General features: G+C 33.6%; 1 protein-coding gene across 6 annotated transcripts in view; it reads left to right on the forward strand.

Moving 5' to 3' along the window:
* The first annotated feature begins 227 nt into the window (after positions 1-227).
* Positions 228-25,672, forward strand: part of LOC112057725 (low-density lipoprotein receptor) — a 313,316-nt gene continuing 287,871 nt past the window's right edge. Inside the window, exon 1 of one of the 6 annotated variants that reach the window (XM_052882344.1) lies at positions 228-689. In XM_052882344.1, the coding sequence (XP_052738304.1) occupies positions 554-689 (136 nt within the window). In that variant the 5' untranslated portion in view covers positions 228-553. The remainder of the gene's footprint in view (positions 690-25,672) is intronic. The other 5 variants (XR_008250937.1, XM_052882318.1, XM_052882299.1 and 2 more) reach the window with 5 other exon arrangements.

Raw genomic sequence — 25,672 nt, forward strand, 5'->3', positions numbered from 1 at the left:
TGAGTTTTATTGAACACCACGAAGCTAACAGTACAAGTTAAATAATGCTTGCCTTCAAGTACCTATTTCTATATGTATTCACAACAAAACAAAGTAAATGCCACACGCAAAGTGCACATGTAGACACATCCTAATATTACGTGTCGTTCGCGCGATGCGTTGGGAAAAATCTCTAGCTAGAATCAGCAGCGCAGCGTCACGGTACAGTCGCCGAAACTAAGCGACGTCACGCGCCTCGCAACGCCATCTAGCGGCCCGCGCGGCAAACCGGCCCACCTGCCTGCGAGAGACAACGATCGACATTCACCGTCGTCCGTCGCGCTCACACTAGTGGCACGTAAAAATAACCTCAAAACGTCTGATCGTGAATCAACCAATCGTCCAAAATATTGTCTCAACTCTCAAGTTTATTTCGACAGTGACATTATCAATGCAGATTCAGTGCGGACTGGAACGGTGTTAATGTGATATAACTGCGATCCCCTGGATTGTTTCTCTCGCTGTGTATCTTGCGTGTGATTATAACGAAAGTTTGTTAGAACAAAATAATAATATGTTCGTTTTGGTGGGCTGTCGACGGGCAGCCCCCAAATTTTGTGCCAATATGTGGTGGTATTTATTTATTTGTGTGTTGTTTTTTAAAACGAATGGTGTGTTGAGTTCGAATACCACTGGAGCTATTCCTGGAAGTGAGTATAAAAAACCTCTATTTTAGTAAATTAAAAAAAAACATTTAAGTAAAACAAGTTTGTAAATTATGTACATAATTTAAATTATATTTAACCATGAATCTTTCAAAATATAACATTGTTTATTCCATCCGGAACCATATCTCAAGAAATACATAATACAAATAACATTAAAAAAATGTTATCAAGCATTTTATATTTACTTATGCCAAGAACAGGTTTGTTGCGTATTCACGTGGACTTAACATTTTAGAATGTTAAAAATATTGTTTACGTCGTAAAGGATTGGAAAGGTAACATAGCTGATAAGATAACAATCAATGTCATAGCCACTCAACTAGTAGACGAATATGAAATTTAACTGGGCTAAAATAAAAAGAGAATTTTTCCCGCAAACATGAATGCCCTTACAAGATTTTGTTTTGAATGAGTTTAACATAAATTATAAACTTATAATTAAAGATATTAAATATTTCCATAAGCTTCTAGAGCATATAATTTTCCACGTTACCATTACGAATGAATCATTTATATTTACCATGACTCTAAATATAGATGTCTTTATAGCTGGAATTTTCATTGCCACTGTCTATTACGTCAATTATTTGCGTTCCGATTTCAATCATTAGCGTAAACGAAATAATATGGTAAAAACAATATGTTTAATGGTGAACAATTTCTCCATAAACCTTGTATTAGATAACCGCCGGACTTTATATTCTGTGTGCGAACGCCATAACGATGATGGACTGGATTGATTAGTAAATATTCTGACATCACAACTAATGTGAGATCGATATGCTTGCTGAGTAATACTGGATCGTGTTACTTAGATCATACGTCTTGTAGGCGTTAACTGCAAAGTGCGTTTCCTTTACTAATTCTCACTCGAACTCCTATATCCGTTTCCGTTGCCTTTTATATTTGTACAACCAGTACCGTAACAAAACGGAATTACAGGTATCAAATTTAATTACGCATTTAAGTTGAATCAACATAATTATGACAGGTTTGTACATAAACCGCACCTGGTTTATGTTTAATTTGATAAAATTATAGTTTGTTTAAATTGTGAACTCCTACGTAAAGAGTAGATAAAGTCTTAAATAACTTCCTTGTTTTAAAAATACAACTATTACTTATAAATCGAAACGTAAGTTATGTTTAATATGTTTGTTAACATGCCTGTACCATTGGACTAATTTTGATGAATTTTGGCACAGGGAAAGATCGGAACTTGAAAAAGGGTATACATATGTTCAAAAAGTTTTGAAGAGATTGATTTAAAATAAAATCTAACTCTAGATGGTAACTTCTGTTGCTAAAATTAAGGGAGTCATTGGAATACACGTGAAGGAAGAAGTCATTATCGGCAATTAGTGACGAAATAAATATAAGAATAACAACTGTATGCAATTGCTAGTTAAAGTACAATGATCAAAGTCTTTATTAGTCAATTAATAGCCCATGGTATGTATTAGAGACATTGTAACAAATTGACCTAATAACCATAGTATAAACATCCGATTTATTTCTATTAGAAACCATTTGTTTGAATAGAGTACAGTTTTTAAAATTTTTTAAAAGTACATTTTGAAAACCTTTGCAAAATGTTTAAAACTTTCATAGATCCTTTTATCCATTTTAGCATATTTTAGCAGCACTTTTTGGTGATGACATTAACATATCGCTAGGTAATGTACTGTTTTTATATCGTATGGTGGATATCGCAGAACGAATTCATCGTTAATCAACTGTTTTTATAGGGTGTGGTGAATTTCGCAAAACGAAAACAACGTAGTATGATGATAAGATACGCATTTAGACAGAGTACTGCGCTTTGCCAAAATCCCAAAATAGAGGCATAAACAACAGAAAGTAACATAAGACATCATATTTCCCGAAACGGTACAAAGTTCAATAGGATTGTGTGGCGCAAAGCCAATACAAATTTTGCTATCGACGTTTATCATATTGCAAACGCTAACTAGCTTCTTTTTGTACACAGAGGCAATTGAATAACTTGATACTTGTGTCAACATCGCTGTTTGTTTAATAGCTGACGTATGCTCTCTGGTTCACGTGCACGATGGCTATGAATGTTACATTGTTCTCTACTTTCACACATCATAAAATACTGTGTGGTATAGTATTACTAATACATACATTACTAATAAATCAATGTATAGACTCGGTAGGGATGTATTATAGGTATGAACGTGTCCTAATAATAATCGAATTCAAGTTTAATTTCATTATAATCATAATTAGTAACACAGCTTTTTTTTCAAGCGAGCTCTTCTGATTCTGGTCTAGTACTAATCAGGGTTTTAATTTTTTCAATGACTTTGAATATTTTTCTTGTAAATTTTGGCTAAACCATTCAGCAACACTACTCAACGCATATTAAAAAAAAAATTGTCATCATCAGATTGTGGTTATTGCTTCGCCAATGTTTAAAAAGACGAATGCGACTTGGTGCGTTTGAAGTAGATTTTTTTTAGTATATACTAGTGGACGCCCGCGACTTCGTCCGCGTAGAATTCAGTTTTTCACAATTCCCGCGGAAATCATGTATTTTTCCGGGGCCTATTTGTGTTAATCCAGAGTAATATCTATTTGCTTTCCGAATTTCAGCCAAATAGCTTCAGTAGCCGCATCGCAAAGCACAAACAAACATACACACTTACACATAAACTTTCGCCTTTATAATAATAATGTGATGAAAATTAAGATAATTGTTAAGAATTTAAAAAAAAACATTACCCCGGTTGGAATTCTGCTGCCAAGACACTTACAGCTTTGAAATGTGAAAAATTAGAAGAATTTTGTTGTGATAAATTGGATACACAGACAATTCTGCACTGTCTCAATTTTATCATTCCACAGCTGACAGGAAGACTATAATAAAAGTCTAGTAGATGAAAGAGTACAATTGCATTGTGGCGTTATAAAATGAGCTTTGTGTCCGAAGGAGGCGTCGTTGTGTGAAAAATGGAAATGGAATTGGACTTGTCATATTTAACCTTGTTTTTCAATACCCTCTTTGACATTTGGTTGTTCGTCGTGTTTATTCTTTGTATTTCATTAGTTACACCTGCATGAAAGGTGAATACAATTAAGATTACGCAATATTTATTCCTTTACCCTATTTTTGTAATTGGTCGTCTGTAAAATTACATATTTTTGGGCTCTTTTGATTGACAATATTAATCTGACTACTGAGACTTATATTTAAATAATTACGATTAAGATTTTTTCATATCTGCGATTTCAGTAAAACTGTTATGTACTTACTATTGCTTCAACTAAACCTTTATGTACCTATGTATTAAAATTTGAATGATTAAATACGAAGATAAAAATTCTCTTTTTAAAAAATTTTTTCCGCTAAAATAGTTCGTGCTCTAATATTTTTAGTCTTAATTTTTGATAGATAAATATTTGAAAAGTATAGTTGGTTTTATTTACACCGAAATAATTATCGACAATCAAAGGTTTTATTATACATTTGATTTATTACCATATGGTAATGTTCTGTATGGAATCAATGATACTGTAGATACTGTAGGTACCTCAAACTGATTAACATTGATATTCAAGGTTAAATTGAGTACAACTCTATCAGTAACGTACATATTTCTGTGTAAGAAATAGAATAGGTACCTAAGATTATTATCAATAATGTATTTCAACTAAATGTTTTAATTATTTTTGTTAGTATGGTTTTATTATTTAATAATTCCTTTCATCATCATTCATTTTTATTTAGTCAGAAAGTAAAGTATTTTTTATATTAATTACTAGCTTTTCCTCAATGCTATGTTTAAATGTAATTCGTTTTTTTCTAATACTAAAATATAGTTTAAAATATTTCATATTCTTATTCAAAAATAATCCATCTTTTCTATATTATATAGTTTGCGATAAAAGGCATTTCACCCCTTCTTCTTCACTATCTATTTGCTATAATTCATTAGCATAAGCGGGTTATGAAAACAAATAGGCAGAGCAATACATGGTATGATTTAAGATACTTTTGGTTGTCTTAATTATAACAGTCTTGGCTAAAAATTTCACTGTAGTCAAATTTACAGATAAATTATATGAAAAGATTAGTGTTTTACTGCATTTATTCCATTTTATTGGTATTAACTTATACAGTAAATTTCTTGGACAGTTGTATTGCTGCTGGTAAATGTTAACTTGTGATAGTTAATCAATTTTGCTTGTTAGTAAGTTCGTAGTTTGTGATTAATAGCGATACTTTATCGTAATTAGGATCTAATTAGATTAGTGGCGTACGCTTGTACGTCTAATTAATCAAGCTACGTATTAATTTCTCCGTCATTCGAAATATGTCTACAAGGGATTGTACGAAGATACATATAACTACTGTGTTAGTTTTACAAGTACTTCTAATATTAAATGATAGCTGAATGATACTAGCTTGCGCTTTTCTTCATTCTTGGTCTTGATTATTATTTGCGAGTGTATGCAGAACATCTAATCATAATGACATATACTTATGTTCAACTTTTAGTAGAAGTAAACAGTAGGGCAGGGGTACGGTAGGGTAGGGTAGGGGTAGAATAGGTATAGGGAAGAAGTGCACAAAAGTCAAAGCGAAGCTTGACCGGGCCCGCTAGTTACGATATATGTATGTGTATGTATTCTTACTATGCCAGCCTGGAATAAACTTCAATTTACTTTTGCTACAGTATTTACGTAAAAAAACTCCTTGTATTTTCAGATACTATCTCTTCTATCTAGAAGATCTACTAACTATCATTAGAAACGTACAAACAATATTTTTTACATAAAAAGTTACTTATAGTTAGATTTGCTATGCCGGACATAATACATCACTGTATTAAATTTCATTCAGATACGTTTGGCATTTCTGGCGCGATATTATTGTATCAAACATTCATCCATATTTCGTATTTGTCATACCTAATTTAATATTAGTTTGAATTTAATAATTGACTTTATCAATTCATTTTGTGCAATTATGCACACTCAGTTCTAACTAACTTGATTTAGAAATTCATTAGAGGAGCCAGCGAAGTAATTTACTGATGCTCCTTTGAATTTGAACTTTGCCTAAAGATCGATGCCCGAGGCTACGTGTTCTGATCTCGAGACGATATTGCGAACCTGTTAATGTGTGTACACCGTGCAAATATATAAATTCAGTTTGTTGTCGGGAAAAATTGATTTATTTTGCGCAAATAACCAAAACATTGTAGTCTGTCTTGTTATTTCAGAAGTTCACTTAGCTACAGATATTGTGGTCCTAATGGTTTATAAAGACAAGATTCCTGGGGTTTTTTTATTTCGTAGGTATTATCATATCAGTTATCAGTTTGGGTCGTGACGCGTGCAAAAATCAGCTCATGACTAAGGCTATGGGTTCGAAACTAATCGGGCATACTCTGACTTTTTATGTTTTTGTACAATTTATATGAATAACACTCACGATAGCTTAAATTCTAAAATTGCGAAGTCTGTCTTGTTATTTTAGAAGTTCACACACTACTCGTATTAGCTATAGATGTTGTGGGAATAAAAGGTGATGAAAGATGAAATATAAGATTTCTGGGGATTCTTGTCTTTTGTAGATACTTACTTCGAGTTGAGAAGTTTTCATACCTCTTAGATCGGTCCCATTCATTAGCTGGTAACAAATTATTGTAAAACATTATCACTCAGATTCCACTAACCCGTATTGGGTTTTAATGTTTAAATCCCTCTCTTTCCCTCTTATGTGTACTAATACGAGTATGAGGAGACCTGTAGTTTGCTACAAACTATTAAAATCATCTATTGATGATGGCTAAATTTCAGGCTTGCACCAAATTATTCGTACCAATATAATTTAATATACTCGTAGTTGGAGTAAGAAGCTTTGATGTATAATACGTGCTCTATCGCTATCTGGCAACATTAATCACAGCTCAATTAAGTATTCTAGGGATTCCAATCCGATATTCAACGCTGACCTCGATCTTGTATTGGTCCATTGTCATTAAGCCGACTGCTACCATTCTATTTTGTGATATAGATAGGCAGCTGTTCGATAAGCGAGGGATGGATCTCAACTGCTAGACACTGTGATTCAACAAAATGCAATTTGGATCTCTTTGTGTATAGCATTAAGTTCTTCTTTTGCTTGAAGCAATATTCACATCAGCTGTTGTTCATGTAGCGGTCAATTGGTTTTGAACTATTAATTGTGAGCAATTTGAAAATTGTTTGCAAGTGTTGAAGAACTATTCATTGCCCATTTGAATTGCAGAAGCTTCGGTTTGTCTGTTGTTCGAAAGCTTCAATTGCATAAATGTTTTGTTTTGGTACTAAATATTTGGTTGACGATTCAAAAACTTTGTGAAGACAAAAAGACATATTATCAATCAATATCGAAGTTTAAATATCGCTTTTTTTTCTCGTCCCAGCGCAAAAAAAGAGCAAGCGATATTCTCGATTCCTTCACTATTGGTCGACATTTGTCTTTCTCTTTTCTCGATATTATGTGTTGGTGAAGAGCCGTGATAGCCCAGTGGATATGACCTCTGCCTCCGATTCCGGAGGGTGTGGGTTTCAATCCGGTCCGGGGCATGCACCTTCAACTTTTCAGTTGTGTGCATTTTAAGAAATTAAATATCACGTGTCTCAATCGGTGAAGGAAAACATCGTGAGGAAACCTGCATACCAGAGAATTATCTTAATTCTCTGCGTGTGTGAAGTCTGCCAATCTGCATTGGGCCAGCGTGGTGGACTATTGGCCTTATCCCTCTCATTCTGAGAGGAGACTCGAGCTCAGCAGTGAGCCGAATATAAAAGCAGTTGAAAACATGACGCTCAATAAAAAAACACATTCAAAATAAATCATTTATGTGATGTTCTTGATATAATAACGGTCTTCATTAATTCATTAAACAGTTAAAATATTTAATGAAATCTGTTTATCCAAATATTTTTTTTAAACGCGGGATATAATTAAAATGCCTTGGATGTTAAAAAGGCTTTTATGAACTAGGTTAGGTCAAGAACTTTTAGGTTATCATTTAAAATTTAAATGGTAGTGCAATATTGAGATTTAATGTACGAATAAAATTTTCATAAATATTTTTATAAAAAAAAAATATCATTCATCGGAAACACTGAGAGGATTAATTAGCATTTAGATATAAGACCACGAAATAAAGGAAAAATATTTTTGTGAATTAATAATTTGAGTACTTACCTACCTGAATACTTTTTCATTGTAATAGGATTATAAAAGTGGGTGGCTACAAAAGTATAAAGACTTTACACATGTTCAAATTTACATGAACATGACTGGTTTATAGAAAAAAAACCGTACCGGCTCCGACGCACGAATGGATTTTACTCTTTCAGATCGACTGTCTAAATATGTGTAAGTTGCCCCGCAGCATACACTATGTACGTCTCAATACTTACGCCTCAAAAGTGAAAGGTGCGCAACAGAAAGAACAGCAGCCCGCGGCGTGCGCGCCCGCCTACAGCATGCACATGCGTTCCGCACGCATGTACACGCTCTTGGCGGCAGCGCACGGTGAAAGGTGCGCAGCATAGGTTGCGCACGAAAACGTATCATAATTCATCAAATTTTACATCCCATATTATGAATAAACGATTCTTAAAGAGTAAACTCCTAAAACATAGAATTTGTATGTAGACTAAGGTTTTGGTAATGTCAGGATGTAATAGGCGTGGGGAATGATAATTCGCTTTTCGAACTCGAAATGGAAGTCAATGCAACAGTCAAACTTGGCATTTCAAATGATTGTAAACTAAGCCTACTTCAAATAAACGAATTTGAATTTAATTGGATGACTACCCGATGCGCTCGCCCGATACTTCAAAACTCGGAAGAGTCGCCTCAACTGCCTTTGACGCTGTTTCGTTACCATTTTGGTCAACAGCTATTACTGCTCGTATACCAAAACACTTTTCTTTTGGTGCTTTTTCCGTTGTCTTTACTAATATTATAATGAGGTAAAGTTTGTGGTGTTGCAGGTGATAATAAATAACATTATGTACAGTCAGGCAAAAAAATTTTGGCCAACTTAACACTTAACTACAATACTCGTATTGAAACAGTTACAAAAGTTCTCGAATAAATTTATGAAATCTCTGGATCTACTGAATCTAATTGGAAAATTCTTTTACCATTAGAAAGTTACGTTATTTATGAGTGTTAGTGCTATATTTGATCCCCGTATTCTCAGGGGAATTCCGCGGGTAAAACCACAGGGCGTCGGCTCAATAATGCCATACTCTTTTTTATTTTATAATTCTTTGCAAGTTAGGCCTAGACTACATTCTCACCTGATGGTTGTGATGATGCAATCTAAGATGAAAGCGGACTTGTTAAGAGGAGGATATAATCCACACCATTTTCGGTTTCTTTTCGGATCGCTAAATCGCTTAGCAGTACGACTTTGGTGCCTATATATATTTGGTGCCTAACTAGCCACGGCCGAAGCCTCCCACCAGCCAGACCTGGATCAATTAAGAAAACCTCAATCGGCCCAGCCGAGGATCGAACCCAGGACCTCCGTCTTGTAAATCCACCACACATAAGAGTAAGCGTAACAAAATGTTTAGATAACAAGCATTAAGAGGATTAACGTTTCGAAAAATTCCCGTATTTGGGAAGCGGAATTGTCAAACTGGGTGGAATTAAATTTTTATCCGAATGTTGCAGTCGAATACCGTTTACTTTTATGGTAATGGATGCTTGACAAGGGTGAGACTTAATTGGTTAGTTGGGGTGTTGGGACACTGGCAGGAAGTCTCCGTTAGACGTGAGGACATTTCATCCATTTATTCGAGAACTTTTGTAACTGTTTTTATACGAGTATAACAATACTCGTTAAGTTAGCCAAAATATTTTTGGCTGACTGTACATAATGTTATATATTATTAGCTACACAGGTATTCAAGGTTGACAAGTGCACTTATAGGAGCCGAATTGCGTAACTAATTTTTTTTAACTAAAAATACACTTTTTATGTTTTTGTACAAATTAATTCAAATAATTCCGACTATCCATGTAAATCCCGTCTATCCTTGCATTTTAAAATACGTAATCGTAGTGACTGTCGATATCGACGAGATATTGCTACTGGCGGCACTCCGCACTTCACTAAGCTACTTCATGATATTTATCAATGAATAAGTATGCGATATAAGGGACACAGATCTATTTACAAAAGACATTTTAAAACACAATGTTTCTTAGACATTTTCAATTAGTTTTCCTTAAATTTATAACTCTAGAGTTTTGGGAAATACTCCCGAGAACTCTGTATAATCGTAATGACCTTAAAAATACATTTTGGGCCGTCAAAATATAATGATATAATGTATAATTGACCGATCTCTCTGTAATTATCTCTATATTAATTATTATTAATTAATCTACATGGTATTCAATATTGGTTTTGAATATGGTAATCTTATACACAGCTAAATAATAGTACCTAATTAAATCGTAAATATTATACATAGTTACATGTACATATACAAAATCCAAATTGAGATCCTAACGATTCTAGGTATCTCTGATTTTGTAATAACAATTAGGTAGAAATATTTTAATGAGTGATAGCTAAATTTTAATGTGATAGAAATATAACAAATACATTCTTATCGACTCTTATTGGAACTCGAGTCTCCTATCAGTATGAGAGGGGTTAGGCCTTAGTCCACCACGCTGGTCAAATGCGGATTGGCAGACTTCACATACGTAGAGAATTCTCTGGTATGCAGGTTTCCTCACAATTTTTTTCCTTCATCGTTTGAAACAAATTACCTACGTCCTCCGAATTGATGGTATAGGTCATATCCACTGGGCTATCTCGTCTCTTACGTCACAAGTACATACTATTACCTGTATTATGCAATACAAGCAACTAAAAGTTTGGATTGAAAACTAACATAAATTGATACCGTAAAGGTGAAAAATCATTTCGTTTTGATAAAAAGTTACATCGTTCCCAAAAGTGATTTCACACGTAAAACACTGTGTATTGGTGTATTATAATATTTTGTTTAGTTTTCAGTCATCCATTTTTGTATTGTTAAAATGTGCAATAGTTAAATCTCGTAGGCTTGGATTGAAGAGTCAAAGCGTGTCAGATGTTTTATATTTTTTAACCGTGCCGTCGAACGGCTGCTATAGTATAAATGTTTTGACGTGCATGCACAATGTTATTAAAAAAAAAACCATCAGAATCAGAATACAGAATACATCAAAAGCCACGTTCAGCCATCATTATAAAGCACGCATTGTGTCCAAAAATTGTACCTTTAACATCACACAACACGGCATGTACACAGTGACAAATCGCTTGTTCGTGAAAGTACACCAATAAAGAGTAATTTCAACGTTTTCATTCATCATAAGCTTCATTTTTTGGCTGGTGGGAAGCTTCGGCCGTGGAGTTACCACCCTACTGGTAAAGGCGTACCGGCAAGCGATTTACCGTTCCGGTACGATGTCGTGTAGAAACCGAATGGGGGCGTGGATTTTCATCCTCCTCCTAACAAGTTAGCCGCTTCCATCTTAGATTGCATCATGAGTTACCATCAGGTGAGATTGTAGTAAAGGGCTAACTTGTAAAAAATTAAAAAAATAAAGCGCGATTACATCTTCTGGAGTTTTCTGTATTCTGAGATTCCAGTATAGACTTTTATGGATGTCCGAAATAGTTTAATAAAAGTAAAAACCGTTTATCGTTTATAAACGGTTTGAATAGAAGTGAGCGATTTTTCTTTACTAATCTTAATATTATATAAATTAATTTTACGAACTACCAACGAATCTATGTAGATTTGCTATCGATATCTGATTCATGATAAATTTTTTGAAACCAATTTTTGTTAAAATATGAAATTTCCACATCTTTGTCAATATTTATTAGCCTGGCTAATGTTGTATAAGCCTGGCTAAAGTTTTTAAAAGTTGAGAAATGTTTAAAAAATTATTTTGCATTGAAATAGAAAATAGTTAAAATTTGATATTAAAATACTAACATGATTTTATCGAAAAAGTTTTTAAGGTAAAATAGAAATCTGAATGCAGATTTGCATTATAAATGCAACAATTTCCAACATGTGATATTCTGCTTTTCACAAAGTGTTAGACGACTAAGCGAAGCTTTTGATGCGTCTTTTTCATATTTTTCATAATAATTTACTTATTTCTAGTACTCTCATATAGTTTTAGTGTTTGACAACGTTCATACGTGGTGCTTAAGGATTTTTAGGGTTCTGTAGTCAACAAGGAACCCTTATAGTTTCACTATGTTCATCTGTCCGTCTGCTCGTCCGCGGTTATACTCAAAAACTGCTAGAAAGCTCTGATTAAGAACGAGTACGTAATTTATGAGATAGAAGAAGAAGTAAATTCTTGAAAATTATTCGTCTTTAAATTACCCCCCTACATATAATGTGAAGTGGGGATGAATGAATTTTTATCTGTCTGTCGAAGTGGTGGGTGTTTTAGGAGATTTTTGATTAAGGAATCCGTAAAGGCTTAAAGTGCTAATTTTTGTTAGACTCAAAAGCCTCCCTCCGTTACGGACTAAAATATGGTTGTTTGTAAAAAAAAACTCACAAAAGTAGTACCTATATAAAATTAAAGGGTCAATTATCACGTCTAAGAAAGAAATTGAAAGAGTTGTAGTCGATGAAATAAAAAACAACTTTCCAAGTCAGAATTGATGACGAATGACTAATAACCCTATAAATGGCCCGAAATACACCTGGTCGTTTTTTTTTGTTTTGGTAAGTAGGTAACCCTTGCACAGTGATGAATATTTTCGTACTAGTTTCTAATCAGAAATATTTGTAATAATCTTTTTAACATGGAACCGACTTCAAGGATGTATTTCAGTTATTTTGATTTTAACACAAAATTACTAAACCGATTTTCACGAAAATGAAATGGAAATGTAAGTATACTCTTTCAAACAAAAAAAAATTTCGAAATTCTTTAATAAATGACGAACTTAAGTGGTAACAAACATTAGAAAAAAAAATACTCCTCGAGTTGAGAACGTTCTCCTTTTTTTGAAGTCAGTTAAAATAGCATAATCGCTATTTGTTTCCTCAAAACAATTTTTTTTTGGTTTTTATTCAACCAATATACATTTCATTCCGCTTTCATACCTAAATCTCTACGCTTTTTTAGCGCAGTACATTTTGTGGCTTTCCAAATGGATTGCTATACGTAGGTACTTACTGATTGGACATTCTGCGTGTTACCATTTCAATTACCTTTGTGCGATTTTTCGGTTTACATCTGCATATTTGTTTTTGAATCAAGCTTTGACATCGCTTTCTATTTATGGTCACTGGAGATTAAAATTGTTAAAAATTGTTTCATTTTAAAATTTTCCACGTTTATTTGTAGATTTCATTGTACGCAGCTCTGAACTAGTGCATTTTCAATCATTATTTATTTGAATTGGATTTCATCGGGAAATTGGGAGTGATGGTGGACCCCACCAGGTGGACTGACGACATCAAGCGAGTCGCAGGGATTCGCTAGGTGCAGGCGGCTCAGGATCGTGATGTTTGGAAGTCCCTACAAAAGGCCTATGTCTTGCAGTGGACGTCCATCGGCTGATATGATGATGATGATGATGATGATGATGATGATGATGATGATGACGATGAAAAAAGTTAGTAAAAGTAAGATGATGAGTTACCTAATTGATGTCTTGTGAAGTTAAGCCAATGATAAGTTTATCGTTAAGTTTACAAGTCATTTTTAATTTAATTGTAGAATTTTATTAACCTTATTTACGATGCTAATTAATTGTACTAATTTAGTATTTAATTTGAATATGTTAAAAAACGTAACTTGTATGTTAAAATTCGTTTGCATTGATGAATGAATAAAAGTAGTAGTACCTTTATGAAAATAATGATGTATTAAAGTGAGCTTATTTCAAAATTACAATTAAATAAACACCAATCAAACCTGAACTTATCACTAAAAACCTCATCAAAAACAAACTAGTAATTTTGTAGACTTATTTGTACAAAGTTTGTAGGTACTACAAGCATCCACTCACCCCATACTCATTTACCCTCTCCGTACTACGTACCGTCGTGGGTATAAAAAAGCGTTCCTATTCATGTTTAAATCCGTATGAGATACTTAAATATATTTTATTATAAAAGGGGAAATATTTTTAATATTTCTCTTTCGTTCCGTTATTTAATATTTAACACACACAAAAGGATAAAATCTCCAACCACGGGGTCTTTCAGATTCGTTTACATATTGGATAATGCAGAGCGGCTTTTTGTTTGCATGAGGATATAATAATTTCCCGAATGCGTTTTAAAACGATTTTTCGTAAAGAAATAATATTTTTAACCGACTAAAAGGAGGAGATTCTACGTTCGGCTGTATTTTCTTTTTTGTTTATTATGGTAGAAAAGATTGCGTTGTTTTTTTTCTTTTTACCGTCGCTAAATTTATGTTGGCCTAAATGTTTACGCTTATTAACGGGAAATTAAAGTTGATGCGTTGGCAAAGGAAAAGTTTGATATGAGAAAAGTTTACGGCAATTCTTTGTGGGAGATTATTTGCTTCCAGTTTGTCGGCTTTTATTTTTAAACATATTAATATTTTGTTCGCTGAAAAGACGTGCCAAACGCATTTTAACATACAACTTACGTTTTTTAACACATTCAAATTAAATACTAAATTAGTATAATTAATTAGCATCGTAAATAAGGTTAATGAAATTCTACAATCAAATTTAAAATGACTTGTAAGTTAACAATTAACTTAACAACGCAAGACATCAATTCGGTAACTTACCTACTAATTATTGTGCAATCGGGCTTCAGTCTGTGAGTTCTTTCATCGTCATCATCATCATATCAGCCGATGGACGTTCACCGCATGTCATAGGACGTAGGACTTCCAAACATCGATCCTGAGGCGCCTGCATACCGTGAATTTCTGCAACTCGCTTGATTTCGTCTGGCTACCTGTTGGGGGGTTGACCAACACAGCGCTTTCTAGTGCAGGGTCGCCATTCCAGCACCTTGGGACCCCAGCGTCCATCGGCTCTTCGATGTATGCCACTTCAGCTTCGCGACTCGTTGATGTCGGTGACTTTGGTTCTTCTGCGGGTCTCCTCATTTCTGATTCGATTACGCAGAGATACTCCGAGCACAGCTCGTTCCATCGCCCGTTGTGTGATTCTGAGACTTTTTATGAGGCCCATAGTTCGCAACTAAGTGTGTGAGTGTGTTCTTTGTAAGATTCTAATTTAGCGGAAATAATGCTACTTTTTTGATCCACTCCATGCTCTAATAATAGAGTAACGGCGTCTCATATTAAAGAGTTCATTTTATTTTAAAGATAGTAGTATTTAAATGCGTTAAAATAAATATTATGGTAATTTCGCACTATTTTCTAAAGTTCGACAAAGGTTTTTGCTTTAGCCTACTTGAAATAAACGAATATGAATTTCGTTTTTTTTTGTATTCAGAGCAATACGTGTAAGGTATTCAATTGCCGGAGTGAGAGATAAAAATAAACTCCGCCATAGAAACGCTAGAATATCGGATTTTCAGCCACATTTCATTTGCAAATCCGCATCAAACTTGCATCCAGGTCACATTCGAAACGGTCGTATCGCGTCGTTTGGATGAAACGGCTTCACTTAGTCCACGGTTAATAAGTTAAGATAGCTAGCTGATATTCAAACGCGCGAGTTTTGCGGTTATCAGCACTTAATTTGCAAATCCGTATCAAAGGGAGCACGTAAGTCTCAGAAGCAATGCGGGATAAGCAGATGATACTGCGGCCGATTCAAATCGGAACTGGATAAATGCTCTTCAGCCACTGAGCCGGGGCCCTGTGGTTGAATACAAATGGAGCGTTTATCCCCGAAAGCCAATTTGTATGCAAATCACAGGTCCGTTTAACTATTCTCGTTAGTTGCTCATTTTCGGTACCTATGTCTGCGTTTTAAGCTTGCCCTAATTCCTTTTTCTTTGATTTATATTGAACTATTTTTCAACAGTATGTGTAGTAATTTATTAAAATCCCTGTCGCCTGGACATCAAAATTGTATAGGTATCCAAGTAATTATTTTCAAGATATGACTTTCCGCTCTTTCTCCGCAATCCTGTCATCACGGGTTGCCTGTTATAGATTGCTTATAGCATTAGACATTAGCATGCAAATGTTTAGTTTCAATTAATCTTTCTTAATTTTTTATCTCTTTTATATTATGTGCAAGTATTTCTTCTCGGGACAGTAAATGGTGACAACAGAAAATTTTCAACTTGTCTTCTGACTAGGCCACTAATTTTCCCTTCAGATATTGTCTTCTATACATTCAAAATTGCATATTCATTTAGATCTTTCGAAAAAATAGCATCAATAAAGAACTATTAAACGTTTTATGTATTCAGAAATATAATTAATTATAAGTACCTAATGATTCATTTCATGAGAAATTTATTATCGAAAATAGTAATTTAAATGATCACACTCTTGGTAATTTGTAAAGTGCAGTGAGCCCTTTAACAAACAACATTAACAAGTCGCTTTACAATTGACAGTGGGCAATGACCCATTTTAAATATGCGGTGGCACGAACGTTCAATTAAAACATTATAGACTCGCAACTGTTGATAATGGTATGCCCATCACATTGAATTGATTGCCGATCAAACTCCTAAATTATGTACAAAACAGCCATTCGATCATATTACGCAATGTAACTGTGTATGGTTCACATAACATGAACCGATTTTGAAATTTTAGTGTTGACCCGAAGGTGATCAGATTCATTCAGGTCAGATTTTGTATGAGTATGACCAGGCGTAATTTCAATTTTTTTTAAATAAATTTCTCTTTAATATTTCAACTTTTAAAAATCGATAGATATTTGATAGATCGTAAAATATATTACCTATGTCGTAAATTAAAGTTGATCATATTTAATATCTTTTCTTTGCGACCTATACCTATTAAAGTTTACTTTGTTGTTTAAAATAGGTTTGATAATTTTCCTATAATTTCAAAATGGCGGCTAGCTTTAAGGCAGTGTCTGTCTGTCTGGCATCTTTGAACCGTTTTACGGAAAAAATAGAGACAATTATATGAGTAAGTTTGCTTCAATTGTTTTGAATTACTTTTAATATGTTAAGTAATTTATTAGCTTTATTATTATATTTTTGAGAGTCAAAGTGTAAAAACACTTTCGAAGTTTTAAAGATTAATGTATTTTATTGTAATTGATTGATTTGGAATTGAAGTTACATAAACTAGAATAATTGTTTAGACTGTAGGTATTTTACGAGAATAGTAAAATAGGAATTAAAAGTAGGTAATATTTAACATTGGCATTAATTTCACATTAACTATTATAGGTTTAATGAATTAGGTGCGAGTGTTTAATGAGGTATGAAACCGCAAATATTACGAGTATGGGTATAACCGAACAAATAGGCTCCCATAGTTTAATGTCTAAAAGGAATTCATACCATTTGTTAAAGTGAAATTAAGTTTTTCGGAAATCCCGCGGGATCTGCGGATTTTTTTTCGGAGAAAAAGTAGCCTATATGTTGCTCAATAACCTTCTCTATATTTCAGTGAAAGTCCCATGAAAATCGGTTCAGCCGTTCCAAAAATTAGCCCGGAAAAACAGAAAGATAGAGACTGACAGAAAGACAGCTAAAAAATTAAAAAAAAAATTGTTTGTGTTTTGGTACAGTGTAATTAACTGTAAAAAGGCGAATAACTTTAAAAACCAATGATATTAAATACTGTTAGAAATGTATACACAACACAATGTTAGATGTGGTTACCAACGAACGTTATTGAAACAAATAATACCTAAATATCGTCTACAATGCCGAGTTGTGTGTTCAGGAAGTGTAAAATCTATATATACATAAATATTAGATTAAAAGACAAAGACATTTGTAGCCTATTATTTGGATCACTTTTTGCGGTGATTTTGTAGGTACATAACCGATCTATAGGATAAAATTATCATTGTTAAAAACACAGTTATCTTGAAATCACACTTAAATTTTATTTATATATTTTTTTTAGATAAATATACTTACACAATACACATCACTATCTAGCCCCAAAGTAAGCATACAGAGTAGCTTGTGTTATGGGTGCTAAGATAGTTGATATTATAATATTAATATATAATTATATACTACATATAAATACTTATATAATGTATAAATACACACAGACACTGGAAAACACCAATGCTCATCACACAAATATTTTCCAGTTGTGGAAATCGAACCCACGGCCGTGGATACAGAAAGCAGGGTCACTACCCACTGCGCCACGCGGCTGTATTTGTATTGATAATATCGCTATAATACGCGTGTTGGCCATTGATTTAATCAGACTTTCAGTAACCGGGAGTAAGTGTAATGGACAGGATAAGGCCCATTATCGCTAGCAACTGAAAAAGACAAAGCGCAATTGAGGCGAATGACTTGAAATGACTGACGGCGAGTCTGCTGCAATAAAGAAACCAAAACCTCGGGCATTCAGACAAGCTTTTTTCTTTTTATTTTCAACTGACTTCAAAAATGGAGGCTCTTGGTTTATTTTCAAGATTCTTTTACCGAGCTTATAAAATATTAGCTTTTATATCTTTTGCCTGCAGCTTTACTCGCTGAGCCAATTTGTTTAATAGATGGACGACATTTTAAAAGTATTTTGTTCTATAGGTACGCCTTTTTATGCCTGTCCATTTCTAAGGGCGAAACAAACATAAAATTCGTATTTATTAGATTTAATAATAGACACTGAATATAATAAAAATATCGCATTGATTAATTTTTTCATTGATTTGTAATTCCAGAGTGCATATAACATAAATAGTGGTTGTAAATTTGGCAATGAAATTAATTGATCTTTTTAATATCTTCTCATAAAGTAAAACAGTAAATTAAACTTTAAATTTAATATCAATTTTCCATAATTTTCTTGTTTGTTTTGTTTTACTTACATATAAATGGATTTCATGAATTAATCATCTTTTACCCTGCTGTGGGTCCTTGGCCTTCTGCATCCAGTTTGGGCTTGTAAAGTTTGTAAAGTCATTGACCGATCCATAATACTTATTAACAAAGTACAGAATACTAATGCTAATCAAACTGGTTTGATCAAAATTGTAAATCTATGTATTCACATAGGTAAAAATAATAAATAAAAATAAACGTTTTCCAAAATTGACAGCGGAATCCAAGACAACGTCCTCCAACGTAGTATATAATTCAACTTAGCACATAGATACTTACGAGTATAACGAAATATTTTATTAAAAGTTCCTTTAAATAACTGTTACGCTCATAATTTTAAAATATGCAATTAAAAATGTTAAATTATGTTAGATCTTTATTATACTTTAAGTAATGAAGAATTTATGTTGTTTAATTTTATAGCGAGTATTCTTAAAAAATACAAGCAGAGCAAAGGCTTTCCTTAAACAGTCGCTATCTCGCAACGAAGGGTCATTTATTTTAGTATTAATAAATTACCCAAATTAGAAACGAATTTTTTATTAAAGATTGAATTTCAAGTTCAGAAGTTAGCTATTTATATGTAACGCGGAGGAATGAAATTCATATTACAGTAGGTAGAAAGATGAAATTTTAAGTGGAAGGAAGAAGAGAAGTGGAAAGACACAAGAGAAAAGGAAAGCTAAAAAAGATATGGTTGGAGTATGTGAAAGAGAATATGACTGTAAATAGTAGATGATAAGTTTACGAATGATAGAAGCGAATTGAAGAGATTGTAATATTTTGCCAATTCCACTTATGTGGGATTAAGAAAAGGACGGAATTTTAAGTACCTATCTACCTAATTTGTACAAGGTAATACATACCAATTAGTGTCACAAAGAATACCGAAAAGCCTCCATGATTCTAAGGTAAAGAGTAGCGACTCAGCACCAAGAGCTCATAGGTTCGATACCCACCTCCCTATTGTCATACCCACTTGTACCTCTTTCAAATCAGCCTGCTTCCATCTTAGACTGCATCGTCACTTAACATCAGGTGAGATCGCAGTCAAGGTCTTACTTGTAATATAATAAAAAACACCACTCCTAATACAGTCTCCGACAAATTGGAGGGGAAAGGGAATTTTTGTCATAATTATTTCATATTTAAGGAAATATCCTTAGAAAAGAAAATAATCATCATTATTTTTCTTAAAAAATCTCATTGTTTTATACCTATAGGTGGAATAATGTTTACTATCGTGATGACGAGTAGGTTAATCATTATCTGCATCGCCTTGAAATAACTGTTCAAATATAAAAAAAACTTCCTCCACGTGCGCTTTGTGTATAGTATATACTAATAGGAACTGATGTAAAAAGGATATCTGGAAGAGTTTTTATATCAGTTTCGTGTACGAAAAACTGGGATTATAAAACGAATTTTCCTAGAAAAATTATAAATGTCGAAAGTTGTCTTTCATGTTTGAAAATATTTTACAAACTCCCAAGTTATTATAATTATTAAAAAATAAACCTAAAAATCTTTTTAACAAGATAAAAACAAGGTATTACTAAACTTAGCTTCAGTGCTTTCTAAGCACCGAATTATATTTTGTGTTTGAAAAATGTATCGAATATTTTCCCAAACGCTAAGACTTTGTTTTACAGACTTATTACTTTTTTTTTTTATTCTAAATCGCTCACATCTCTTTATCTTTATTATTAATGCGTAAAAAGAAAGTTTTGTAGGTACTATTAAAAAAATCAAGACTTTGCCACATCATATTTAATTGAACAGAAACACAAATAAAAAAAAGTTTTATTAATAAGGTACGGAAGGCATTATTTTGGCAAAAGGCAAAATTGCAAAGTGCTTAAACAGGCGATAGATATGCACAGAATAAGATCACAGATAAATAAATAAATTTGGACAAAACACACATCAATATTTATAAAAAAACCAAACTTATTACACAAACATATTTCCAGCTATAGAAATCGAACCCACTGCCTTGGATGCAAGTAGGGTCACTTCCCATTGCACCATTATACTCCAGCTTTTCTAGGTAAGTACTGTCTACCGACAAAAAAATTTGAAATGAAGGTAGAAAACGCATGGTTTCTTTATAAAATGTTATATAAAATGCATTAACCATATTTAATTGTTCTAAGCTTATTAATCAAATTTATTTTCATTAATTTAAGAACAAGTTAAATATTATAGGGTGTGAAATGACTAGTGATTTATACCCTCATTTTTAATTTGTTTGTTGGTAAACAGTATACTCATCAAGAAAGGCTGTAGTATAGGTCATCTATATCTAACAGATGAGAATGAACAACAAACTCGATTTGGTATTCTCGAAAAACATGCAGCATGCAACATTCTAGTCCCAATACTGCCGGAAAAGCAACAAAAAGAATTGAAACCACGCTAGAAATAGATCAACAAATCCACCCACAATGTTCGTTTCACTTCAATACCGGGATTCCTCAGAATATGACTTCATAACATTCAGTTTGCAAAAGTGTTTTAAAATGCGTTTACTTTACTAACTTTTATGAAATCAAGTAAATAGTTTAACCATTATAAACATATAGTGATTATTTTACTATGAAGATATTACTGTAATGAAGGATTAGCTTTGTCAGAAAAGAACTCTTATTTTTTAGTTCCAAAATTAAAATTATGGACAATTTAACTGTATTAAGTAGAAGATAGCTATTGATATTGTTTAACGAAAAAATATCATACTTAACATGACGTCACATAGCTTATGAGCAAACAATCACAGCAATTCTAAGAATTACCTCATTTGTTAAATTATGGTAAGTAGATAAATATATAGACAAATACATAAAGATCAAAATCATACACCCTTATTCGATATAAATCTCTAGACATTGTTAAATACTAATATTATTTAATGACCTTATCAGCCGATAGACGTCCACTGCTGGACATAGGCCTCATGCATGGACCTCCAAGCACAACGATCTCGAGCCGCCAGCATCCAGCGGCTGGAAATAGGGGTAAATAAAGGGGTAAAGTTTGTGAGGTTGTAGGGGTAATCTTTGGATCTACTACACCGATTTTGTAAATTCTTTCACCAATAGGAAGCCACGTTATTTGTGAATGTCATGGGCTATATTTTATCACCGTATTCTCACGAGAACGCGAACTATGCTGATAAAATCGCGGGACGTCGACAAATATATAATCTTAACTTCTCGAATAAGGAAGAGAAATAGAACTGAACACATTATTATGTAATCCTAAACATGCCTTTATACATAAGCCTCAAAAGGGCACAATGTGATAATGGCCTGAATATGATAGTATTTATTGTTCAAGCCGTTTTGGATTACTTTGATCCGATTGTCCTCTTCGAATGTACGAAGTATTACATCAAAGGACGTGAACGAAAATGGACTTCGTTCGGAATAATGAAGTCATTTACTGGAAATTCGGAAATAAAGTTATGACTGAGCATTGCAAGATATGCTCGTATCCTTCTGAGCGACAATGCTGATTGCCAAAAATGTGTATGGCAGTAGCAGTTCCCGAAAGAGATTTGACTCAACGACTTCTACTATTAGTAACAATGTAATATTGAATGAGAACCTGCAAAGGCTTAAAACCACACAAACAGATTATGTTTATAGACGTCATGGTACCATATCATTCGATTACGCAAAAGTTTCATTGAATGAAGTTATGAGTACACGCAAAGCTTCATTCGCAGATCCAGTATGACTTCTATTACTAACAATGTAATATTGAATGAGAACCTGCAAAGGCTTAAAACCACACAAACAGATTATGTTTATAGACGTCATGGTACCATATCATTCGATTATGCAAAATTTTCATTCAATGAAGTTATGAGTACACGCAAAGTTTCATTCGCAGATCCAGTATGACTTCTATAACTAACAATATAATATTGAATGAGAACCTGCAAAGGCTTAAAACCACACAAACAGATTATGTTTATAGTCGTCATGGTACCATATCATTCGATTATGCAAAAGTTTCATTCAATGAAGTTATGAGTACACGCAAAGCTTCATTCGCAGATCCAGTATGAAACGGATAAAATAAATTCAACATTAATTCCGAGTTAAGTAAAATGCTATTACCGTTCGCAACCAAACAAATTTAAAATAAATGCTCGCTGCGCTGTAAGTTGTTCGTATGCGACGGAAAATGTATACATTGTTCTCAGCTCATTGGCTGGGACGTGTTTCCGAACACAATAACACACAGACGTTATGCCGGTAGTTTTTGTTATTGCAACATTTTATTATTTCATTCATAAAATGTGTAGTCTAGCCAGATATATCATTTTATGAAGGTTTGGCAGCTTGTGGTTTTACCACACGTAATTACGGTAGCAAATAATGGAGTGTAGTGGCTTTGGAACATAGTAGGATTCTAGGGTTTAGACCCTCAATCTTTCAAGCAAAGTAACACACAGACGTTATGCCGGTAGTTTTTGTTACTGCAACATTTTATTATTTCATTCATAAAACGAGTAGTCTAACCAGATATATTATTTTATTAAGGTTTTTCAGCTTGTGGTTTTACCACAAGTAGTTACGGAAGTCAATTATGGAGTTTTGATGGTTTTGAATCGTAGTGGGATTCTAGAGCCTGAGTCTTCAATTGTTTAAGTAACGTAACACACAGACGTTATGACGGTAGTTTTTGTTACTGCTACATTTTATTTCATTCATAAAACGTGTAATCTAGCCAGATATATCATTTTATGAAGGTTTGTCAGCTTGTGGTTCTACCACAGGTAATTACGGTAACAAATAATGGAGTGTAGTGGCTTTGGAACATAGTAGGATTCTAGGGTCTAGACCCTCAATCTTTCAAATAAATAACACACAGACGTTATGCCGGTAGTTTTTGTTACTGCAACATTTTATTATTTCATTCATAAAACGTGTAGTCTAGCCAGATATATCATTTTATGAAGGTTTGGCAGCTTGTGGTTCTACCACACGTAATTACGTATTATCCCCGTATTCTTACAAGAACGGGAACCATGCGGGTGAAACCGCGTGGCGTCAGCTAGTGTATAATATGAATGGTCTCTAAATTAATTCATTTAAGTTATGATCAAGAGTGCTCGAGTGGAGTGCACGATGTCCGCGCGCCGGCCGCAGCTTTGACAGCCAATTTCGGTGGAGGGCCCTCGTGAGTCGTGGTCATCTCGCTCAGAGCTAATAGTTTGATTTCGGTTGACATCGAGCGTTGTTAATTTTATATTAGTACTAGCTTACACCGTGAACTTAGAACAACTAAATAAATACTCTATAGACTAGAGAGTATTTTGTCGGACCTGGGTGACGCTGTCGCATGGGTTCGTCGGCTTTTCGCGGATGATAGCAAAATAAATAAATCATTATACACTTCCGCAAATTAACGCTTGCTTCTATCCAACTAAATAAATCCAACATTTCTTTAATATTTTCGGTTTTGGATTTTCCCGAATTTTTTTGTTTATGTTTTTCTGCAAATAAACAGAAAATAAAAATAAATGTACTAAAAATTTACTTTTCTAATCGGTCCTGGAGTAGCCTATAGCCAATTTGAGCAATTTCTTAGGTCATTACTTCTAATCAAAAGACCGAGAAAGAAAAAAAGATACATTTTCTACATATTCAATTTTTTTTTTTTTTTATTAAGTTAAGGAAAGCGGCCCACACAGGAAGATTGCTTAGAGCATCATGTTACCTTAATCCGGCACTGTCTCTGGCCTAGTTTTGTTAAACTACAGATGGATATTTTTTTTGAATAAAAGAATATTTGTCATGTTATCGTTTTTTTTAAATATGACCAATATTCCCCTCCTAACTAGTCGGGAAAGACTATATTAGGAGTGGGTAAGACAATAGACCAACGGGGCGTGGATCGAAATTAGTAGACATAAGATTAGTAAGATTAGTAAACATAATCACATTTTAGTTTTAATGTAGCTAAAGATACATAATTATGTGGGCAAGATAAGTTTATCAATATCTCCTTTGTTATTGCCGCTATCGCATTTAGCAATGAATAGCCATTATTTATACAAAAACAGTAGTAATTTCATACTAACAAGATAGCTTTGAAATTTTAACTGATGTAACTCTTCAGAGATGGCATACGGATACGATCCAAGAGATCATCATCATCATCATCAACCAATATTCGGCTCACTGATAAGCTCGAGTCTCCTCTCAGAATAAGAGGGGTTAGGTCAATAGTCCACAACGCTGGCCAATGCGGATTGGCAGACTTCACACACGCAGAGAATTCAGAAAATTCTCTGGTATGAAGGTTTCCTCACGATGTTGTTCCTTCACTGTTAGAGACACGTGATGTTTAATTTCTTTAAATGCACACAAACTGAAAAATTGGAGGTGCATGCCCGAACCGGATTCGAACCCTGTTCGAAATCCTGAATGGGAGGCAGAGGTCATATCCACTGGGTTATCACGGCTATATATATCCAAGGGTTATAGGTTCATTTGTTTTTCAAGCAAGTGGAGCATAAGGAAATGGATGTTTTGTTTAAGATGGATGTTTTTGTATTTGGCGAAGCTATTGGAACACATGATTCCATATTATAATATTTTAAGATATTGCAAAAGTATTTTTCAAAGATTTTACTTCATTCAAGTCTCTTTATTTAAGTGTTCAAACAGAAGTTGCCTTGCATTACTTTTTTCTTTGTACATTATTGTAAAGTAGTATGATAAGTTCGTTTACTTCAAAACTACAGTTATGAGGACTCCAAACGCGTCTAAGTGTATAGATAGGTACGCTACGAAATTAAATTTTCTCGAAGGCGGCCTTACTTAAGGTCCGTTTATATCTACAGACATTTAGTGTGCCAGACACGTGCCGTAGCAGACAAAATAATA

Source organism: Bicyclus anynana, chromosome 1, assembly GCF_947172395.1.
Source record: "Bicyclus anynana chromosome 1, ilBicAnyn1.1, whole genome shotgun sequence".
Lineage (NCBI taxonomy): Eukaryota > Metazoa > Arthropoda > Insecta > Lepidoptera > Nymphalidae > Bicyclus > Bicyclus anynana.